The sequence below is a fragment of the Mustelus asterias genome, chromosome 30 (genome assembly GCF_964213995.1).
Source record: "Mustelus asterias chromosome 30, sMusAst1.hap1.1, whole genome shotgun sequence".
NCBI classification, from domain to species: Eukaryota; Metazoa; Chordata; class Chondrichthyes; order Carcharhiniformes; family Triakidae; genus Mustelus; species Mustelus asterias.
Genome location: NC_135830.1, coordinates 5,157,734 through 5,179,164, shown reverse-complemented (window position 1 = coordinate 5,179,164; position 21,431 = coordinate 5,157,734). Strand labels below are relative to the sequence as shown.

Sequence of the window (21,431 nt, the reverse complement as noted above, 5' to 3'; positions counted from 1 at the left end):
GGGAATTCTGTACCTGTATTCCCAGATCCCTCTGTCCAACTGCACTCTTCAGAGTCCTACCATTTACCCTGTACGTTCTTCTTTGGTTTGTCCTTCCAAAGTGCAATATCTCACACTTGTCTGCGTTAAATTCCATTTGCCATTTTTCAGCCCATTTTTCTAGTTGGTCCAAATCCCTCTGCAAGCTTTGAAAACCTTCCTCACTGTCCACTACACCTCCAATCTTTGTATCATCAGCAAACTTGCTGATCCAATTTACCACATTATCATCCAGATCATTGATATAGATGACAAACAACAATGGACCCAACACCGATCCCTGCGGCACACCACTAGTCACAGGCCTCCACTCAGAGAAGCAATCCTCCACAACCACTCTCTGGCTTCTTCCATTGAGCCAGTGTCTTATCCAATTTACTACCTCCCCATGTATACCTAGCGACTGAACCTTCCTAACAAACTCCCATGAGGGACCTTGTCAAAGGCCTTGCTGAAATCCAGGTAGACAACATCCACCGCCTTCCCTTCATCCACCTTCCTGGTAACCTCCTCGAAAAACTCTAATAGATTGGTCAAACATGACCTACCATGCACAAAGCCATGTTGACTCTCCCTAATAAGTCCTAATAAGTAATGCAGTGGACTAAATTGAAGGAGATACAAATGAAATGCTGCTTCACCTGAAGGGAGTGTTAGGAGTGTTGGACAAGGAGGATGTACTATTGCACCTTTTGCGAATGCGTGGGCATGTAAAGTGGGATGAGGGGTTGAGGGTGATGGAGGAGTGGACCGGGTATCATGGAGGAAACGGTCTCTGCAGAATGCTGATTGGGGTGGTGAGCGGATGTGTTTCATGGTGGTAGCATGCTAGAATTGGCAGAAATGATCACATGGTTAGCACGACTGCCTCACAGCTCCAGGGACCTGTGTTCAATTCCCAGCTTGGTCACTGTCTGTGCAGAGTTTGCACATTCTCCCCTTGTCTGTGTGGGTTTCCTCCAGGTGCTCTGGTTTCCTCCCATGGTCCAAAGATGTGCAGATTAGGTGGATTAGCCATGTCAAAATGCCCCTTAGTGTCCCGGGATGTGTATGTTAGAGGGATTAGCAGGGTAAATATGTGGGGTTTCGGGGATAGGACCTGAGTGGGATTGTTGTTGGTGCAGGCTCGATCGGCCAAATGGCCTTCTTCTGACTGCAGGGCATCTATCCTTTGATTGTGGCCGCTGGTGTTGTGAAAAGGCAAGACAAGGGGTGGGGGGGGACACCTTTCACCTTAATCATATTGAGTGACAGAGTAGGCTTGATGGGGTGAATGGCCTGCTTCTGTTCCTATTTCTTACTATCTCTGAGTCCAAGACAGGAAGCCGTTAACAGAGATCTGTCCATCAGCAGAATTGCAAAGGTGTAGAATTACGTACAGCAGAGTGGGGATAGAGGGAGGCTGTGTGGTGTGGAGATTAGCAGATTTTGAGGATTGAGGGAGGAAAGAATATTCCTTAGAAACTAGAATTGTCTGTTCAGAATTTCTATCCCGGACTGACTGCTTAATTTTGTAAACTCTCTTTACAGGTATTACAAGGGAAAAGTTTGCAGATGCAAAACTCAGGACAAACATCTTGACTTGAGTCACTCGATAATTCTTCAACCTTTGAATGTGGAAGTAGAAATGTTTGTCTGTGGAAAAGATGTCAATCGTCAGTGTGACTGGAAAAGCACTGAGTTGCATCACATGTAAAAACATCATACCGTTCAGAGTGGAGAGAAGCTGTACACGTGTTCTGTGTGTGTGGACGAGGCTTCAACTGATCATCAAACCAGGAGAAACAACAAGGACACCAGCACCATGGAGAAACCCTGGAAATGTGAGGTTTGTGGGAAAGGATTCCGTGCTCCCTGTGAACTGGAAACTCATCAACGCAGTCACAGCGGAGAAAGGCCATTCACCTGCTCGATGTGTGGGAAAGGATTCATTGATTCATCCACCCTGCACAGACACCAGAGAGTTCACACCGGGGAGAGGCCGTTCACCTGCTCTGAATGTGGGAAAGGCTTCAGTGATTCATCCAACCTGCTGATACACCAGCGAGTTCACACTGGGGAGAGACCATTCACCTGCTCTCAGTGTGGGAAAGGATTCACACGGGCATCTGCTTTGAGGAATCACGAGAGCTTTCACACCGGTGAGGGGCTGTTCACCTGTTCTGACTGTGGGAAGGGATTCGCTCACTCATCCCTCCTGCTGACACACCAGCGCATTCACACCGGGGAGAGGCCGTTCAGCTGCTCTGACTGTGGAAGGGGATTCACTCAGTCATCAAGTCTGGTGAGACATCGACGCATTCACACCAGGGAGACGCCATTCACCTGCTCCGTGTGTGGGAAGGGATTCAGTCAGTCTGACAGTCTGCTGGGACAACGAGGCACCCACACCAATGAGACACATTTTAAATGCTCTGACTGTGGGAGTTGCTTCATACAATCTGTGCTGCTGGACACTGAGGAGAGACCGTTCAGCTGCTCTCACTGCACGAAGTGCTTTAGAATGTCATACGATCTGCTGAGACATCAGAGAGTTCACACCAGGGAGAAGCCATTCACCTGTTCTGACTGTGGGAAGGGGTTCAGTGATTCATCCAACCTGCAGAGACACCAACGAGTTCACACTGGGGAGAAGCCATTCACCTGCTCTCAGTGTGGGAAAGGATTCACTCAGTCATCCCACCTACAGACACACCAACGAGTTCACAATGGGGAGAGACCGTTCACCTGCTCCGTGTGTGAGAAAGGATTCAATGATTTATCCAATTTACTGAGACACCAACGATTTCATAACGCAGAGATTCATTCACCTGCTGTGTGTGTGGGCAGGGATTCACTTGTTCATCCAAACTGCTGAGACACCAAGGCAGTTACAGTGATTCGATGCGCTGTGGCTGTTAATCGCATCAATTGAGCGACCACATATAAAGAGAGAGTGACAAGGAGTGGAGTTAGGAAGTATACACCTGTAATGTTTCACTCTGAATAAATCTATTCCAAGTAAAGATTGGCTCCAGTTTCTTCCTTCACCATAAGACTGTCAGGAATAATAGATGGTCACAGAATTCTTGCTGAATGTTGGAAACTCAAGAAAAATAAAATTTCAGGCAGAAGATTACAATCCCAGCAGCTTTTGTGAGGATGGCTGAAAGTGAGTGGGAATTGTCAGGGTCTGATTTCCCACCGATGTTCTCGGAGTCTGAACCATAAGACCAGTGGAAGAATGAAGTGGAGATGTGGACAGGGGTTACATTTCGACCAAGGAGGAAACAAGGTCCGGCCTTGGCATTGTCACTTCCTCATTAAAGAAAGCTGAATACCTTCTTTAAACCAACAAAGCTACACAATTCTTTTTACCAAAATGAACTTTATTGTACATAATACTATTTTGTTTTAATTCTTTTAATTTAACACTATTATTTATAACTGTGTGTGATGTGTTCAGGTTTACTTTTTACCTGCCCAGATTCTCTCACAAGGCACAATCTGGAAGTTATTTATTTCTGTCTAGACCACAATAAACATACCACTGTCCCTTGGGAGAATTCTCCTCAGCTCCAGTTATTCTCCAAGGTAAAACTTTCATTTACCAGCCCCTGTCTATAAATGCTCAGACTTTTGTTCTCATTCCACACGCTAATCTGCTGTAGGTCATTGGTCCAAATTTTCTTCAGCCATTTCCAGAATGTCATTCAAATACTTCTGATGTTTAAGCAAAATGGTTTGCTGCTCCTGTTTGTTCTTTGAACATTTCATAATCCTGGAGTTTCTCCTGATCTAATTCAGATTGAGTTTTATTTAATTTCTTTCCAGCGATGTCGAAGCTTCTTCATTCTGGACTTTCATTTTGTTTTCTAACATTTTGAATCTTCCTCATCACTCACAAACTACTCATTCCAATCGTTGGGGGGGGTTTAAATATTTTAAAAAAAAATAATTTGTCCATTTCTCTGAACTCCTGTTGTTGTTATTTCTTGTTCTGTCTCAGCAATAGCAGCTACTCAGTGTCAATTGTCATTCACTATTTGAGGTCTTATTTCCTCTGGTGGTGGACTTTTATCTTGAAATGTTTCCAGCACTTTTCCTGCCTCTGCATTGTCCATTACCAGGGTGGATATCAATATCTTTACTCATGTTAGTTTGATTTGATTTATTATTGTCACATGTACTAATATACAGTGAAAAGTATTGTTTCTTTGCACAATACAGACAAGGCATACCATTCATAGAGAAGGAAAGTAGTGTGTGCAAAATGTAGTGTTACAGTCATAGCTAGAGTGTAGCAAAAGATCAACTTAGTGTGAGGTAGGTCCATTCAAAAGTCTGATGGCAGCAGGAAAGAGGCTGTTCTTGAGTCGGTTGGTATGGGACCTCAGACTTTTGTATCTTTTTCTGACAGAAGAAGGTGGGAGAGAGAATGTCCGGGGTGCGTGGGGTCCTTAATTATGCAGATTGCTTTTCCGAGGCAGCGGGAAGTGTTGACACTCAATGGATGGGAGGCTGGTTTGCGTGATGGACTGGGTTTCATTCACAACCCCCTTTGTAGTTCTTGCGGTCTTGGGCAGAGTAGGAGCCATACCAAGCTGTGATACAACCAGAAAGAATGCTTTCTATGGTGCATCTGTAAACGTTGGTGAGAGTCGTAGCTGATATGTCAAGTTTCCTTCGTCTTCCGAGAAAGTAGAGGCACCTCTGGGTGAAGAAATTTGTTGCTTCACTGGAGCACAAATAGATGAGGGATTGTTTTACTCACAGGAACATCTTCTGAACCGTGAACATGGTTTCAGAACATGAAAAACAATATCACCGACTATATAATTCCCCACTATAAAATCTCTAATCAGTAAGCCGATAACTGTCCCCTTTATTAAAGCGTAGTTTAAATTTACACTGCACAATGATAGACACACATTTAGAAACATAGAAACTAGAAGCAGGAGTAGGCCATTCAACCCTTCGAGCCTGCTCCGCCATTCATTTTGCTCATGGTTGATCATCAAACTCAATATCCTGATCCCCTTCCCCCCATATCCCTTGATCCCTTTAGCCCCAAGAGCTATATCTGATTTCTTCTTGAAATCAGACAACATTTTGGCCTCAACTATATTTTGTGATGATGAATTCCACACATTCACCACCTTCTAGGTAAAGAAATTTCTCCTCACCTCAAAAAGGTGTAAAAGTTTTACCCCTTATCCTCAATCTATGACCCCTAGTTCTGGACTCCATCAATACCCAAATTGTAGTTTTAACTCTACACAAATGAGATAGACACACAATTCAAATCAATGACCAAAGTGTAGTTTAAGTTCACTCTCCTGAATGTCACACACACTTCCCATCACAGCAGCTGGTGAAATTTGAATGCAATAAAAAAATGTAGAATTAAGAATCTACTGATGACCATGAAACCATTGTCGATTATCGGAAAAACTCCATCTGGTTCAGTAATGTCCTTTAGGGAAGGAAATCTGCCATCCTTACCTGGTTTGGTCCACATGCAACTCCAGAGCCACAGAAATGTGGTTGACTCTTAGATGTCCTCTGAAACGGAGGGCAATTAGGGATGGGAAATAAATGCTGGTGCAGCCAGTGATGCACACATCTGATAAATGAATTTTTAAAAAAAATCTACACAATGGGATAGACAGACACTTCCAATCAATGTCTCAAAATCAATACATTTTGTTTCAGAGAACTTTTGGAAAAGTCTAAATCTTTTCCCAACAATAAACTCTGAACTGAGGCAGTATCCCTCAGGATAACAATCTTTCTCGGCTCTTGGACAAAAATGGAGTGATTTCCCCTTCAAATATAAATGCTTCATAAAAGCAAAATTCTGTGGATGAAGGATTCTGAAACAAAAACAGAGAATGCTGGAAAAACTGCAGGTTTGGCAACAACTGTAGGAAGAAAATAGAGATAATGTTTCAAATCTGTGTGACTATTTCAGAACTAAAGAGAAGAAAAATGTGTTATTTACTGTATAGGACAAGGTGGAATTTACAATTCCTTCATAATCCCTCATGTCTCTATTTTCACCCATCATAAATACATTAGAAGGTACTGATTTCTGACAAGCTCCCTCCTTTGCTGCAACCTTCGCAGGAGAAACACCAGCCATCTTTAGCAATGCCATTGGTTTAGTTTTAATCTCCAATAATCTGATTTTAAATGTACGACCATGAAAACATATTGGTGTTTTAGACTCAGTTCTATCCTTTTACAACCCTGTGAGCATCTGTTTTCTTTCATTCCTCCAGCGTGTTCTGCAATAGTTAGAGGTCGGGTTGGCAACTCGAGTCCATGACGACTCTCTGTAGAGCAATCCTGTCAATCCTATTCCCCTTCTAGATTCCAATTCCCCTGCAATTTGATTTCCTTCAAATCAATTTCAATCATCCATCCAGTTTCATTTTGGAATCATTGATCATCTCCAATTCCACTCCGCTCCTGGTCAGTGAGTTCCTGTATGAGTAGTGGGCAGGCTGGAGCGGGCAAGAGTTGACAGTGGGAACAGCAATGGCCGGTAGAGTTACAGCGATCCTTCGTGGCCAGGAGGGGAAACTGCAGCAGCAGCAGCACAGTCTGGCCAAAAGCTTCCCCAGTTCAGCTGCTCAGAGACACTGGTAACCTCTTCAAATGTAAACTTCAGCTTCTCACATTCAGCCCCATCCATCCATCTCTCCCACAATCCACCTCACACTTCTTCTCTCTCTCTCTATCCCTCCTCCCATCCCTCCCTAAAACAAGAACCATTCACTCTGCACAGCAGTTTCATCTTCATTCCCCCAGTCTGTATTCCAGCCTTCATCACACCCACTCTGCTCCCAGATACTTTACACCATTAGATATTACAATTCAAACTTTATAATCTCTACAATTTAATATTTGTTATTTGGCATTTAGAACGGAACAATCTCATTAGTGACAGACAGCATGGTTTTGTAAGAGGGAGGTCGTGCCTTACAAATTTGGTGGAGTTTTTTGAGGAAGTGACAAAAACGGTTGATGAAGGAAGGGCCGTGGATGTCGTCTATATGGATTTCAGTAAGGCATTTGACAAAGTCCCACATGGCAGGTTGGTTAAGAAGGTTAAGGTTCATGGGATACAAGGAGAAGTGGCTAGATGGGTGGAGAACTGGCTTGGCCATAGGAGACAGAGGGTAGTGGTCGAAGGGTCTTTTTCCGGCTGGAGGTCTGTGACCAGTGGTGTTCCGCTCTGTACTGGGACCTCTGCTATTTGTGATATACATAAATCATTTGGAAGAAGGTGTAACTGGTGTAATCAGCAAGTTTGCGGATGACACGAAGATGGCTGGACTTGCGGATAGCGAAGAGCATTGTCGGGCAATACAGCAGGATATAGATAGGCTGGAAAATTGGGCGGAGAGGTGGCAGATGGAGTTTAATCCGGATAAATGCGAAGTGATGCATTTTGGAAGAAATAATGTAGGGAGGAGTTATACAATAAATGGCAGAGTCAACAGGAGTATAGAAACACAGAGGGACCTAGGTGTGCAAGTCCACAAATCCTTGAAGGTGGCAACACAGGTGGAGAAGGTGGTGAAGAAGGCATATGGTATGCTTGCCTTTATAGGACGGGGTATAGAGTATAAAAGCTGGAGTCTGATGATGCAGCTGTATAGAACGCTGGTTAGGCCACATTTGGAGTACTGTGTCCAGTTCTGGTCGCCGCACTACCAGAAGGACGTGAAGGCATTGGAGAGAGTGCAGAGAAGGTTTACCAGGATGTTGCCTGGTATGGAGGGTCTTAGCTATGAGGAGAGATTGGGTAGACTGGGGTTGTTCTCCTTGGAAAGACGGAGAATGAGGGGAGACCTAATAGAGGTATACAAGATTATGAAGGGTATAGATAGGGTGAACAGTGGGAAGCTTTTTCCCAGGTCGGAGGTGACGATCACGAGGGGTCACGGGCTCAAGCTGAGAGGGGCGAAGTATAACTCAGACATCAGAGGGACGTTTTTTACACAGAGGGTGGTGGGGGCCTGGAATGTGCTGCCAAGTAGGGTGGTGGAGGCAGGCACGCTGACATCGTTTAAGACTTACCTGGATAGTCACATGAGCAGCCTGGGAATGGAGGGATACAAACGGTTGGTCTCGTTGGACCAAGGAGCGGCACAGGCTTGGAGGGCCGAAGGGCCTGTTTCCTGTGCTGTACTGTTCTTTGTTCAAGGCAATCACAGACAGCAGATAAATCATCAATTCCACTCCCACCCTGAGCAATAGGGGATATATTTATACATTATCTCATTTCATAGTAAAACCCACACACTGAGCCTCAGATTTGCTTCTGTTATTATTTTAGTGTCCAGCAGGTGGATATTAGAATGAGATTAACATCAACCCTTCATGGTCTCAGTCTCCGTGTTTGTGAGAGTGTGTGTGATAATGTGTATGTCTGTGCATGTGTTTGTGTAAGTCTGAATATTTTTTCGTCTGCATGTCTGTGAATGTGTTTGTCTGCCAGTTTGCCTGTAGATGTTTGTCTGAGATTATGTATATCTGGAGATATGTTTGTGAGTTTCCCAGTGTCTGTCAATGTGTCTGTGTGTCTGCGAGTTTGCCTGTTGCTGTTTCTGAGATTGTTATCGATTTGTGAATGGGTCCATCTGTATTAAAGTATATTAAAATGAAAAATAATAGCAACAAGAAAATTACGGCAGCACAATTCTCCAATAAGATCCTTTCGTCATCTGAGAATTCAGTGATCTCCCAGGTAGAGACCAATTATCTCACAGCACCATAAGAGGGAGCTCCCTCACTGTGTTCGCTGCAGCAGGAGGAGGGTGGGATGAAAAGGTCTTCAGTTATTGTCAATCTTTTCATGTTTAATAGATGTTTTGTTAAAAGCTAATTGGCCGTCCAGTGACTCTGTTCATCCACATTTCTAAAACAAAAAGGTAAAAGTTATGGTCACTTGAGCCAGGGTTTTATTCTTGGACCGTCCTGTCCAATAGTAACATCAGCTGGGATTGTAACATTCCATCTCCTCTCAGCAGCTCATCGTGTCCAGGAAACCCACCTTCTGTTCTGTTCACCCAATTCCCACTAAACTGCTTTTAGATTTGGATAAGTTTGTATAAAATAGATAAAGGTGGATATTCAAGATACTCCACAAGTGAATAAAGGCACAAAATTCCACAGATTCTGAACAAACAAAATAAACTTTTCTATACACCTGTGAGAAAGGTATAACAATTCACAATATGAGGAAGGGGAGATTGAATGGTAGTTTACAAGGGCATGTGTCAAGGATATTTTGGAGAGAAGTGGATGATGATATTGGATTTGAAGGAGGGAGCTATTAACAATAGCAGCTATTATGGAGAAGTCGTGCTGTCAGTAGTTCAGTGGGAATAGGACTGAAGGATCAGGAGATGGGTCTCATGGACAAGATGAGCTCTAAGAGGACACGAGGGGAGGTGGGAGAGAAACTGCAGAAAGATCAGAGTTCAGAGCGCAGGCAAAAGGGAGCGTTAGAGGAGGTTTGGTTCAGTGGGTTAGGGGAAGGAGGGAAGCAGCAGAGGCAGCTGATTGGATTGTCCCAATCCTAGTGACAAAGAAGATCATGAGTTTCTCCTCCATGAGCACTTGTGGGGAGGTGAAGATAGAGGAAGATCAACGGGAGAGCACCACAAAAGGAATTCAATTGTGTTGATGATATTAAAAAGATTCAACATAGCATTGAACACAAAGATAATTTATTTGACTTTTATTCAGAATGTTAAACAGTACAACTGGCTGGAGTTCATTAACATCAACAAAAACAAACCCAATGAACATATTACAGTCATGGACAGGATTAACAGCAGATTCCAATCACTGTGTTACTTGTGAATTCTTTGGTGTTTAAGCAGGTTGGATGAATCAGTGAATCCATTCCCACACTCAGAGCCTTTCTCCGGTGTGAACTCACTGGTGTCTCAGCAGGCTGGAGGACCGAGTGAACCCCTGCCCACATTCAGAGCAGGTGAACGGCCTCTCCCCGGTGTGAACTCGCTGGTGTCTCAGCAGGTTGAAGGACTGAGTGAATCCCTTCCCACATTCGGAGCAGGTGAATGGCCTCTCCCCAGTGTGAACTCGCTGATGGACAATGAGGCTACATGATTGCCTGAACCCAGCCTCACAGTGAGAGCACCTGAATGGTCTCTCGTCAGTGTGAACACGTTGATGGGACATCAGTTCACTAGAACTTTTATAGCACTTCTCACAGTCAGAGCATTTAAAAGGTCTCTCCCGAGTGTGAATAAGCTGGTGTGTCAATAGGTGGGATGACCGAGTGAATCCCTTCCCACAGTCGGAGCAGGTGACTGGCCTCTCCCCAGTGTGAACTCGCTGGTGTAATGCTAAATTGTATGACTGAATGAACCTTTTCCCACACACAGAGCAGCTGAACGGACTCTCCCCAGTATGAACACGCTGATGTAATGCTAGGTTGGATGACTGAGTGAAATCCTTCCCACATATGGAGCAGGTGAAGGGTCTCTCCCCAGTGTGGGTGCGTCGATGTGTTTCCAGTTTGGATGGACAAGTGAATGCTTTCCCACAGTCCCCACATATCCACGGTTTCTCCGTGGTGTCGGTGTCATCATGTCTCTCCAGGTTGATGATCAGTTGAAGCCTCGTCCGCACACACAACATGTGTACAGTTTCTACTCACTGTGAATGGTGATGTATTTTCAGGCTGTGTAACTGGTTAAAGCTCTTTCCACAGTCAGTTCACTGGAACACTCTCACTCGGGTGTGCGTGTGTCTTGGTGCTTTTCCAGTCACACTGATGTTTGAAATCTTTTCCCATAGACAAAACAAACAAACATTTCTCCTTCCACTTTCCAAGTCCGATGATATCCAGGTCCTAATGAATCGAGTGATTCTGTCAGATCTTGATGTGATGTCTGGTTTGAGATTCCCGACTGCAATCCTCAACTTCTAATAGCTGTAAAAACCGTCAATAAAAGTCATCACTGACAGCCCAGGATAGAAATTCTCAACAGACAATTCTAGTTTCTCTGGAATTTTTTCCTCTCGAACCCCCAAAGTTGCAGATCCCCATCCCACACACTCTCCCTCCTCCCTGAACTGAAATCCAAATAAATGAACAGATAATCATTTCAGTATCCTTTTAAAAAATGTGTACAACTAGAGATAGTATTTTCGATGATTCACTTCATTCATAACACATGAGAAAACATTAATCTGAATCACCCCGACCCGATCAGTCAGAATAGCAGATATTAACTTTGTGTCCAGAACTGACTGTTTAGAGATTTGATGAGAAATTGTGAAGGGGGTTTCTCTAAACCTCCCTCTCTAACTAAGTTAAACCTGGTTTCAGTCTCGGGGCCTATTCTGCTTTCTGGTTCTCTTCCTGCTGACTAATTAACCTCAATTAAATATCAAGAATACTGAAGCCACTGTTTTTGGTCCCCCTTCCAAGTCTTGTTCCTTTGCAATCCACTCAATCCCTCTTCCTGGAAAATGTCTGAAATTAAGCCAGTTTGTTCATAACTTGGTGTCCCATTTGATCCCAAGTTTCTGGGACTGCCTATTTCCACCTCGGTAACATCACATGCCCTCAACTCTGCCTCAGTGCATCTGCTACTCAAACCTTCATTCAGGCCATTGTTACCTCCAAACTCAACTGTTCCATCGCACTCTTCCAGGCCTCCCACATTTTACACATGGGAACGTGAAGTCATCCAAAAGTCTGCCAACCCTTTCCTAATTAACAGCAAGTCCCTGATCACCCCTGTCCTCCGTGACTTGCCTTGGCTCCCAGTCATGCAACACCTTGATTGTAAAATTCTCATCTTTGTTTTCAAATCGTTCCATGGCTTCAGCCCTCCCGATCTCTGTAATCTTCCCACAAACATCTGAGATATCAGTGCTGCTCTTGTACATTCCCTACTGTAATTGCTCCATGACTGGTGGTTGTGTCTTCAGTTCTTCAGTCCCAGGATCTGAATTCCCTTCCTACACCTCTCTGTCTCTACCTCACTTTCCTCCTTTAAGCCTCTCTTTAAAACTCACCTCTTTGTCCAAGCTTTTGGTCATCTGTCCTAATATCTCCTGATGAATCTAGGAATCTCACTTTGTTTTATAATGTTCCTCAAAGTTTATTTATCAGTCACAAGTAAGACTTACATTAACACTGCAATGAAATTACTGTGAAATTCCCCAAGTCGTCACACTCCAGCACCTGTTTGGGTGAATGCACCTAAGCAGCACATCTTTCCGACTGTGGGAGGAAACATGGTACCCGAAGGAAACCCACGCACACACGGGGGAGAATGTACAAACTCCACACAGTGACCCAAGCCGGGAATCGAATCCTGGCGCTGTGAGGCAGCAGTGCTAACCACTGTGCCGCCTGTGTGAAGTGCACTGGGATGATTTATGATGTTATAAATAGAAGTTGTTGTTGGCTATAATTCTGACCTCCTGTTTTACAACAACCCACTGTTTTCACAATAAACTCTATCTCTGATGTTTTTCTCTGCTGAGGGTTATCCATTTGGTTTTGCCCTTAATAAAGATGGCAGATGTTAACGTCTGAGGATTTTGTCTTATAAATTGAGGGATTAAAGTTTAATTATTAGTGCCACAAGTAGGTTTACATTAACACTGCAATGAAGTTACTGTGAGAATCCCCGAGTCACCACACTCCGGCGCCTGTTCGGGTAACACTGAGGGAGAATTTAGCACGGTCAATGCACCCGAACCAGCACATCTTTCAGACTGTGGGAGGAAACCGGAGCACCCGGAGGAAACCCACGCAGACACGGGGAGAATGTGCAGACTCCGCACAGACAGTGACCCAGGCTGGGAGTTGAACCCGGGTCCCTGGCGCTGTGAAGCAGCAGTGTTAACCACTGTGTCACCCATGCCCGAGATCCGGCATCTGGCCGACACCGGGTGTTTATGAAGCCTCACCGCCCGGATCCATTTATGTTTCCGGTTTTCTTTCGGGCTCTGGATCCGCGCCATTTAAAATTTCCATTGAAAACCCGCCGGCTCGAGCTCCTTCCCGCCTCCGGATCCACAAAGTGTTTCCAAATCCTCCCAGCCACCGCCTAACGCTGACAGTTGGTGTCTCAGTGAGGGAGTGCTGCTCGGGCTGCAGTGGAGAGTGACAGTTGGTGTCTCAGTGTGGGAGTGCTGCTCGGGCTGCAGTGGAGAGTGACAGTTGGTGTCTCAGTGAGGGAGTGCTGCTCGGGCTGCAGTAGAGAGTGACAGTTGGTGTCTCACTGTGGGAGTGTTGCTCGGGCTGCAGTGGAGAGTGACAGTTGGTGTCTCAGTGAGGGAGTGCTGCTCGGGCTGCAGTAGAGAGTGACAGTTGGTGTCTCAGTGAGGGAGTGTTGCTCGGGCTGCAGTGGAGAGTGACAGTTGGTGTCTCACTGTGGGAGTGCTGCTCGGGCTGCAGTGGAGAGTGACAGTTGGTGTCTCACTGTGGGAGTGCTGCTCGGGCTGCAGTGGAGAGTGACAGTTGGTGTCTCAGTGAGGGAGTGTTGCTCGGGCTGCAGTAGAGTGTGACAGTTGGTGTCTCAGTGAGGGAGTGTTGCTCGGGCTGCAGTAGAGTGTGACAGTTGGTGTCTCAGTGAGGGAGTGCTGCTCGGGCTGCAGTGGAGAGTGACAGTTGGTGTCTCAGTGAGGGAGTGTTGCTCGGGCTGCAGTGGAGAGTGACAGTTGGGGAAGTGTGGGGAAGTTTTTTGTTTTCTTTTTTTCTTGCTGGTAATGGCTTCAGGGATGGCAGTTCAGGCAGTATGCTGCATCTCCTGTGGGATGTATGTGGTGAGGAAATCCAGTAGTGTTTCAGGAGATTTTAGTTGTAAGAAGTGCATTAGATTGCAGCTTCTGGAGGAGCGTGTAAAGGAGCTGGAGGGGGAGGTAGAGGAACTCCGCATAATTCGGGAGGCGGAGGTGGAAGTTGATAGGAGTTATAGAGAAATAGTAACTCCTAGAAATGAGGCTTGGGTCAATGCCAGGAGGAGGGGTAAGAAGCAATCGGGAAGACAATCCCCTGGGGCGGTTCCCCTCCATAATAGGTTTTCGGTGCTGGAGGCTACAGTTGAGGAGGAATCAACTGAGCATAGAGAGCAGATCTCTGGGGGTGAGCCGAGTGAGAAAGCTCAGGTGGTTAGGGGCTGTAAAAGACTGGGCCTTGTGATTGGGGACTCCACAATTAAGGAGACAGATAGGAGGGTCGGAACTAAAGGTAGGGACTCAGGGTTGGTGTGTTGCCTACCAGGGGCTGGGGTCCGGGATGTGTCTGACAGGTATTCAGGACTCTTAGGGGGGAGGGAGATAAACCACAAGTTATTGTACATGTGGGGACACACGACATAGGGAGGATAGGGGAAGGGGATATTAGGCAGGGATTTATGGAGTTGGGGTGGAAACTAAAGGCCAAGACTGACAGAGTGGTTATCTCTGGACTCTTGCCTGTACCACGGGATAGTTTAGAGAGGAATAGGGAGAGGGAAGGTTTGAATTCATGGCTGAGGGGATGGTGCAGGAGGGAGGGGTTCAGGTACTTAAGCAATTGGGGCTCGTACTGGGGAAGGTGTGACCTCTATGAGAAGGATGGTCTACACCTTAATCAGAAGGGGACCAATATCCTGGGGGGTAAATTTGCTAAGGCCATGCAGGGAGGTTTAAACTGATTCGGGGGGGGGAGGGATCCTGAGTAGTGGGGCTGAAAGTGAGGGATGCATGGATGGGGACTGCAATGCACGGCATTGCAGAGGTGGGGTGGAGCAGGGTTTGAAATGTGTATACTTCAATGCCAGGAGTATTCGCAATAAAGTGGGTGAACTTGCAGCGTGGATCAGTACCTGGGACTTCGATGTTGTGGCTATTTCAGAGACATGGATAGAGCAGGGGCAGGAATGGATGCTGCAGGTCCCGGGGTTCAAATGTTTTAGTCGAAGTAGGGAAGGAGGTCGAAGAGGGGGAGGGGTAGCATTATTGGTCAGAGATTGTATCACAGTGTCAGAGAGGAGGTTTGATGAGGACTTATCTGTTGAGGTAGTATGGGCGGAGATTAGAAATAGGAGAGGAGAGGTCACCCTGTTGGGAGTCTTTTATAGACCTCCTAAAAGTTCTAGAGAGGTTGAGGAAAGGATTGCGGAGTCAATCCTGCTTAGGAGTGAAAGTAATAGGGCAATTGTTATGGGGGATTTTAACTTGACTAATATTGACTGGAATTGTTATAGCTCTAGCTCGTTAGAGGGGTCAGTTTTTGTTCAAAGCGTGCAGGAAGGTTTTTTGACTCAGTATGTAGACAGGCCAACTAGAGGTGAGGCTATATTGGATCTGGTGCTGGGAAATGAGCCAGACCAGGTGCTAGACTTGGAAGTTGGTGTGCATTTTGGTGATAGTGACCACAATTCGGTTACGTTCACCTTAGTGATGGAAAGGGATAGGCATGAACCTCGGGCCAGTGGTTTTAGCTGGGGGAAGGGTAATTATGAGGCTATTAGGAGAGAATTAGGAAACATAGGTTGGACTAGGAGATTACAGGGACTGGGAACGTCCGACATGTGGAGTTTTTTCAAGGAGCAGCTACTGCGAGTCTGTGATAGGTATGTCCCTGTCAGGCAAGGAGGAATTGGTAGGGCTAGGGAACCGTGGTGCACCAAAAAAGTTTCTTTGTTGGTTAAAAAGAAAAAGGAGGCTTATGTTCGGATGAGACGTGAGCACTCGGGTAGTGCACTAGAAAGCTTTAGATTGGCTAAGAGGGAGTTGAAGAGCGAGCTTAGAAGGGCTAAAAGGGGACATGAGAAGACTTTGGCGGATAGGGTTAAAGAGAATCCTAAGGCGTTCTATAGGTATGTCAAGAACAGAAGGTTGGTTAGGGCAAGTTTAGGGCCAGTTATAGATGGCAGAGGGAAGTTATGTGTGGAACCGGAGGAGATTGGTGAAGCATTGAACCAATATTTCTCTTCGGTGTTCACGCAAGGGGACATGAATATAGCTGAGGAGGACACTGGGTTGCAAGGGAGTAGAATAGACAGTATTACAGTTGATAAGGAGGATGTGCAGGATATTCTGGAGGGTCTGAAAATAGATAAATCCCCTGGTCCGGATGGGATTTATCCAAGGATTCTCTGGGAGGCAAGAGAAGTGATTGCAGAGCCTCTGGCTCTGATCTTCAGGTCGTCGTTGGCCTCTGGTATAGTACCAGAAGATTGGAGGTTAGCGAATGTTGTCCCATTGTTTAAGAAGGGGAACAGAGACTTCCCCGGGAATTATAGACCGGTGAGTCTCACTTCTGTTGTCGGCAAGATGTTGGAAAAAATTATAAGGGATAGGATTTATAGTTATTTGGAGAGTAATGAATTGATAGGTGATAGTCAGCATGGTTTTGTGGCAGGTAGGTCGTGCCTTACTAACCTTATTGAGTTTTTTGAGAAAGTGACCAAGGAGGTGGATGGGGGCAAGGCAGTGGACGTGGTATATATGGATTTTAGTAAGGCGTTTGATAAGGTTCACCATGGTAGGCTTCTGCAGAAAATGCAGATGTATGGGATTGGGGGTGATCTAGGAAATTGGATCAGGAATTGGCTAGCGGATAGGAAACAGAGGGTGGTGGTTGATAGTAAATATTCATCATGGAGTGCGGTTACAAGTGGTGTACCTCAGGGATCTGTTTTGGGGCCACTGCTGTTTGTAATATTTATTAATGATCTGGATGAGGGTATAGTTGGGTGGATTAGCAAATTTGCTGATGACACCAAAGTCGGTGGTGTGGTAGACAGTGAGGAAGGGTGTCGTAGTTTGCAGGAAGACTTAGACAGGTTGCAAAGTTGGGCCGAGAGGTGGCGGATGGAGTTTAATGCGGAGAAGTGTGAGGTAATTCACTTTGGTAGGAATAACAGATGTGTTGAGTATAGGGCTAACGGGAGGACTTTGAATAGTGTGGAGGAGCAGAGGGATCTAGGTGTATGTGTGCATAGATCCCTGAAAGTTGGGAATCAAGTAGATAAGGTTGTTAAGAAGGCATATGGTGTCTTGGCGTTTATTGGTAGGGGGATTGAATTTAGGAGTCGTAGCGTTATGTTGCAACTGTACACAACTCTGGTGCGGCCGCACTTGGAGTACTGTGTGCAGTTCTGGTCCCCACATTACAGGAAGGATGTGGAGGCTTTGGAGAGGGTGCAGAGGAGGTTTACCAGGATGTTGCCTGGTATGGAGGGGAGATCCTATGAGGAGAGGCTGAGGGATTTGGGATTGTTTTCGCTGGAAAGGCGGCGGCTAAGAGGGGATCTTATTGAAACATATAAGATGATTAGAGGTTTAGATAGGGTGGATAGTGATAGCCTTTTTCCTCTGATGGAGAAATCCAGCACGAGGGGGCATGGCTTTAAATTGAGGGGGGGTAGTTATAGAACCGATGTCAGGGGTAGGTTCTTTACCCAGAGGGTGGTGAGGGATTGGAATGCCCTGCCAGCATCAGTAGTAAATGCGCCTAGTTTGGGGGCGTTTAAGAGATCCGTAGATAGGTTCATGGACGAAAAGAAATTGGTTTAGGTTGGAGGGTCACAGTTTTTTTTTTAACTGGTCGGTGCAACATCGTGGGCCGAAGGGCCTGTTCTGCGCTGTAATGTTCTATGTTCTATGACTCCGCTTCTCCGGGACAAACAAGCGCCAAGGACAGCAATGACACTGCGCATGCTCCACATCACAATGCCCGGGGACTGATTGACGGCAGCTCCGGACCAATAGGAAGAGGGGGCGCGGCTGGAGGACCGAGCGGGAGTGGCTGGTCCTCCAACCAATCGGAGTGAATGAGGGGCGAGTCCAGGCTGGGAGTGGAGCATGCGCAAAGATGATAAGGCGCTGGGGAGCCTGGGAACGCACTGCGCAGGTGTGGTGAGCACAGTCAGAAGTCACAACACCAGGTTCACATCTAACAGGTTTATTTGGAATCACGAGCTTTCGGAGCTCCGCCCCTTTATCAGGTGACTCACCCAGTCCAACACCGGCATCTCCACATCAGGTGGTGTGGGTGTGCGCTCTGAGCATGCTCAGTGTCAATCATGGTATTGGGGAGGGTTCTGGGGGAGATTATGATGTGGAGATGCCGGCGTTGGACTGGGGTAAACACAGTAAGATGTTTAACAACACCAGGTTAAAGTCCAACAGGTTTATTTGGTAGCAAAAGCCACCAAATAAACCTGTTGGACTTTAACCTGGTGTTGTTAAACTTCTTACGGAGATTATGAGCACAGGGTAGGAATGGAAACCACGGCTGCACTGGAAACAGCACCAACTTCTGGCCCAGGAAACAGGCCCTGGCTTTACCGCAGGCGGCTGGACATCTGGGAGGATTTGGAAACACTTTGTGGATCCACAAACCCTTCAGAATCATTGTTAGCTCCTGGTTTGCAGCTGCGGGGCTTCTCCCTCCCTCCCGGGAACAGGCCCAGGTTAACGGCCCCATCCTGGCTCAGCCACTGGAGGATGGTTCACATCAGAGGATGGGGGAGGGGGACAATAAATAAGAGGTTACACTTTGTCCTCAAATCAATGAGGACTCTGATCTCTGGGAAGGAAGGAAACCCTGGGAGGTGGGCGGGGAGGATTCACAAACACCCGCTGGAGGCCCCAACACCCCCAATAAGACCCATTGGTTTTATTGTCAGTCTGCAGACAGGAGCTGGAGAACTGAACCCAGACAGAGGAGAGGGAGGGAGAAAACTGAGAGTGGAGGAAAGAGAATTGTCTGTTCAGCATTTCTATTGTGGACTGACACTGAGATGTTTGAAAACTGCTTTTACACATTGTTACAAGTTGACGATTTACACAGAGAACTCAACCCCAAGAGAAATGTTTGTCTCTCTGTGATTTCTGTTCTGCATTGACTGTGATGATTTTTGTAAACAGAGATTATAGCTTTCAGGAAAGATTAAATGGATTGAAGTTTTTTCCTATCGAGCAGTGACCTGATAAAAGTCTTTCAAATTATTAGTGGCTTGGACAGGGGAAATGTGGAGAGAATGTTCCACTTGTGACAGAGTCTAAAAGAAGGAACGATCAATAAACAGAGTCATAAATACAAGATAGTTACCAATAAATCCAAGAAGCAATACGGACAAATTTCTTCACTCACAGGTTTAGAATGACCATAGAAATGAGTTGAGGGAAGTGCTGAGATTGTTTCAAAAGGAAATGGGAGAAACACACAAGAGAAAAAGAAATAGAAAAATCAACTGAAAGGCTGAGATGAGGTCTATGGGACAGGAGACGATGTGTCAAGTATAAAGAATTAAACTGAATGGCTTGTTTGTGTCTTGTGTATTCAAAGTAATTCAATGTAAACTCCTTTTCCAGAATATCTGCAGACGGCCGATTCAAACCAAAGGTCTCAGGATCTGACAGTGTCACATGATTCTTCAGGATCTGAATATCAAAGGCCTATGAATGTGGAATTATTCAACATCAGTGTGACTGGAAAAGCCCCGAGACACAGACATCTCAGTTATTTTTCCACAGTCAGCTGGAACAGAGCTTTAACCAGTCACACAGCGTGAAAAGAAATAGCACATTTACATCAGGTAGACACCGTACTCGTGTTCTGTGTGTGGACCTGGTTTCAACTGATTATATAACCTGGAGAGACAGGAGGACACCTGCACCATGTGAACAAGGAGCAGCAATAGGCCATTCGGCCCCACAGGCCAGTTCCGCCATTTAATAACATCATGGCTGATCTGATAGTGAGCTCAAATCTGCATCCCGCCTACACCCGATAGCCTGTCAATAATCATGGAGAAACCGTGGAAATGTGCGGACTGTGGGACGGGATTCAATTACCCATCTGAGTTGGAAACCCATCGACGTATTCACACTGGGGAGAGGCCGTTCACCTGCTCTGTGTGTGGGAAGGGATTCACTCAGTCATCCAGCCTGTACACACACCAGCATGTCCATACTGGTGAGAGGCCATTCACCTGTCTTCAATGTGGGAAGGGATTTAATGCTTTATCAAACCTCCGGACTCACCACCAGGTTCACTCTGATCAGAGACCGTTTCAATGTTCTGATTGTGAGAAGAGCTTTAAAAGCAGAAAGGATTTGTTGATTCACCAACGCACTCACACTGGGGAGAGGCCATTCATCTGCAACATGTGTGGTAAGGGATTCACTCAGTCATCCCACCTCCTGACACACCAAAGTGTTCACACTGATCAGAGACCATTTAAATGTTGTGAGTGTGAGAAGAACTTTAAAAGTAAAAAGGATTTACTGATTCACCAACGCACTCACAGTGGAGAGAGGCCGTTCACCTGCTCCGTGTGTGGGAAGGGATTCACTTGTTCATCCCAGCTCCTGAAACATCGATTTGTTCACATTGATCAGAGACCTTTCAATTGTCCTGAATGTGATAAAACATTTAAAAGCAAAAAGGATCTTCTGAAACACCAAAACACTCACACTGGGGAGAGGCCGTTCACCTGCTCTCTCTGTGGGAAGGGATTCACTCGATTAGCTCACCTTCTGAGACACCATCGAGTTCACACTGGGGAGAGGCTGTTCACCTGCCCTGTGTGTTGTCAGGAATTCATTGATACATCTGACCTTCTGATACACCGGCGAGTTCACACTGGAGAGAGACCGTACACTTGCCCCCTGTGCGGCAAGAGATTCACTCAGTCATCCCACCTGACTACACACCAACTTGTTCACACTGATCAGAGACCTTTTGAATGTTCTGATTGTGAGAAGAGATTTAAAAGTAAACAGAATCTGCTGAAACACCAGCGAGTTCACACTGGGGAAAGGCCGTTCAACTGCTCCATGTGTGGGAAGGGATTCGCTCAGTCAAACAACCTGCTGAGACACCAGCAAGTTCACAGGCGACAGCAGGGGTTGGATTCTGCTGTTATTGCTGTTGTTCATCACATCCAGGACTGAACGATGCCAAGATGCCTGTTTCCAGTGGTGTTCCACAGTTTTCTGGTATGTGTCAATAATTTCGGCTCAACTGTGTGGAAAATGATTGCTAAGTTTGCATCTGATACAAAAGTAGCTCCCATGGTTGACAATGAGGAATAAAGCTGTGGACGGCAGGAAGATATTAATGGACTGGGGGGTTCGTCAACACAAAAATAGCAAGTAGAATTCAATCTGGATCAATGAGAGATTGAATTTGGGAGAGTAAATAAGACAAGGGGATGAACAATACATGGGATGATGTTAAGAATTATAGAGGAACAGAGGGACTTTGGAGTGCATATCCACTGATCCCTGAAGATGGCTGCACATGTAGATCAGATGGTCAAGAAGGCATTTGGGACACTTTCCTGTCTGAGGCCTAGAATATAAGAGCAGGGAGATTATGTTAGAACTGATAAAAGACGAGT

General features: G+C 45.8%; 1 protein-coding gene across 1 annotated transcript; it reads left to right on the top strand.

The window, feature by feature from the left end:
• The first annotated feature begins 1,843 nt into the window (after positions 1–1,843).
• LOC144480709 (uncharacterized) lies at positions 1,844–20,982 on the top strand. The gene is made up of 4 exons (XM_078200301.1): positions 1,844–2,330; positions 2,565–2,740; positions 19,891–20,216; positions 20,301–20,982. Exons 1-4 carry the CDS (start codon positions 1,844–1,846, stop codon positions 20,980–20,982), a joined length of 1,671 nt encoding a protein of 556 aa, XP_078056427.1.
• Positions 20,983–21,431: the final 449 nt, after the last annotated feature.

What these genes read in the sequence shown, in the direction of transcription:
- LOC144480709 (XM_078200301.1), top strand. Translation starts at nt 1,844, where the DNA reads ATGGAGAAACCCTGGAAATGTGAGGTTTGTGGGAAAGGATTCCGTGCT. An exon ending in ACCTACAGACACACCAACGA is followed by an intron (nt 2,741 to 19,890) that starts GTTCACAATGGG and finishes TACCCATCTGAG; the next exon opens with TTGGAAACCCATCGACGTAT. An exon ending in TGTGGTAAGGGATTCACTCA is followed by an intron (nt 20,217 to 20,300) that starts GTCATCCCACCT and finishes GAACTTTAAAAG; the next exon opens with TAAAAAGGATTTACTGATTC.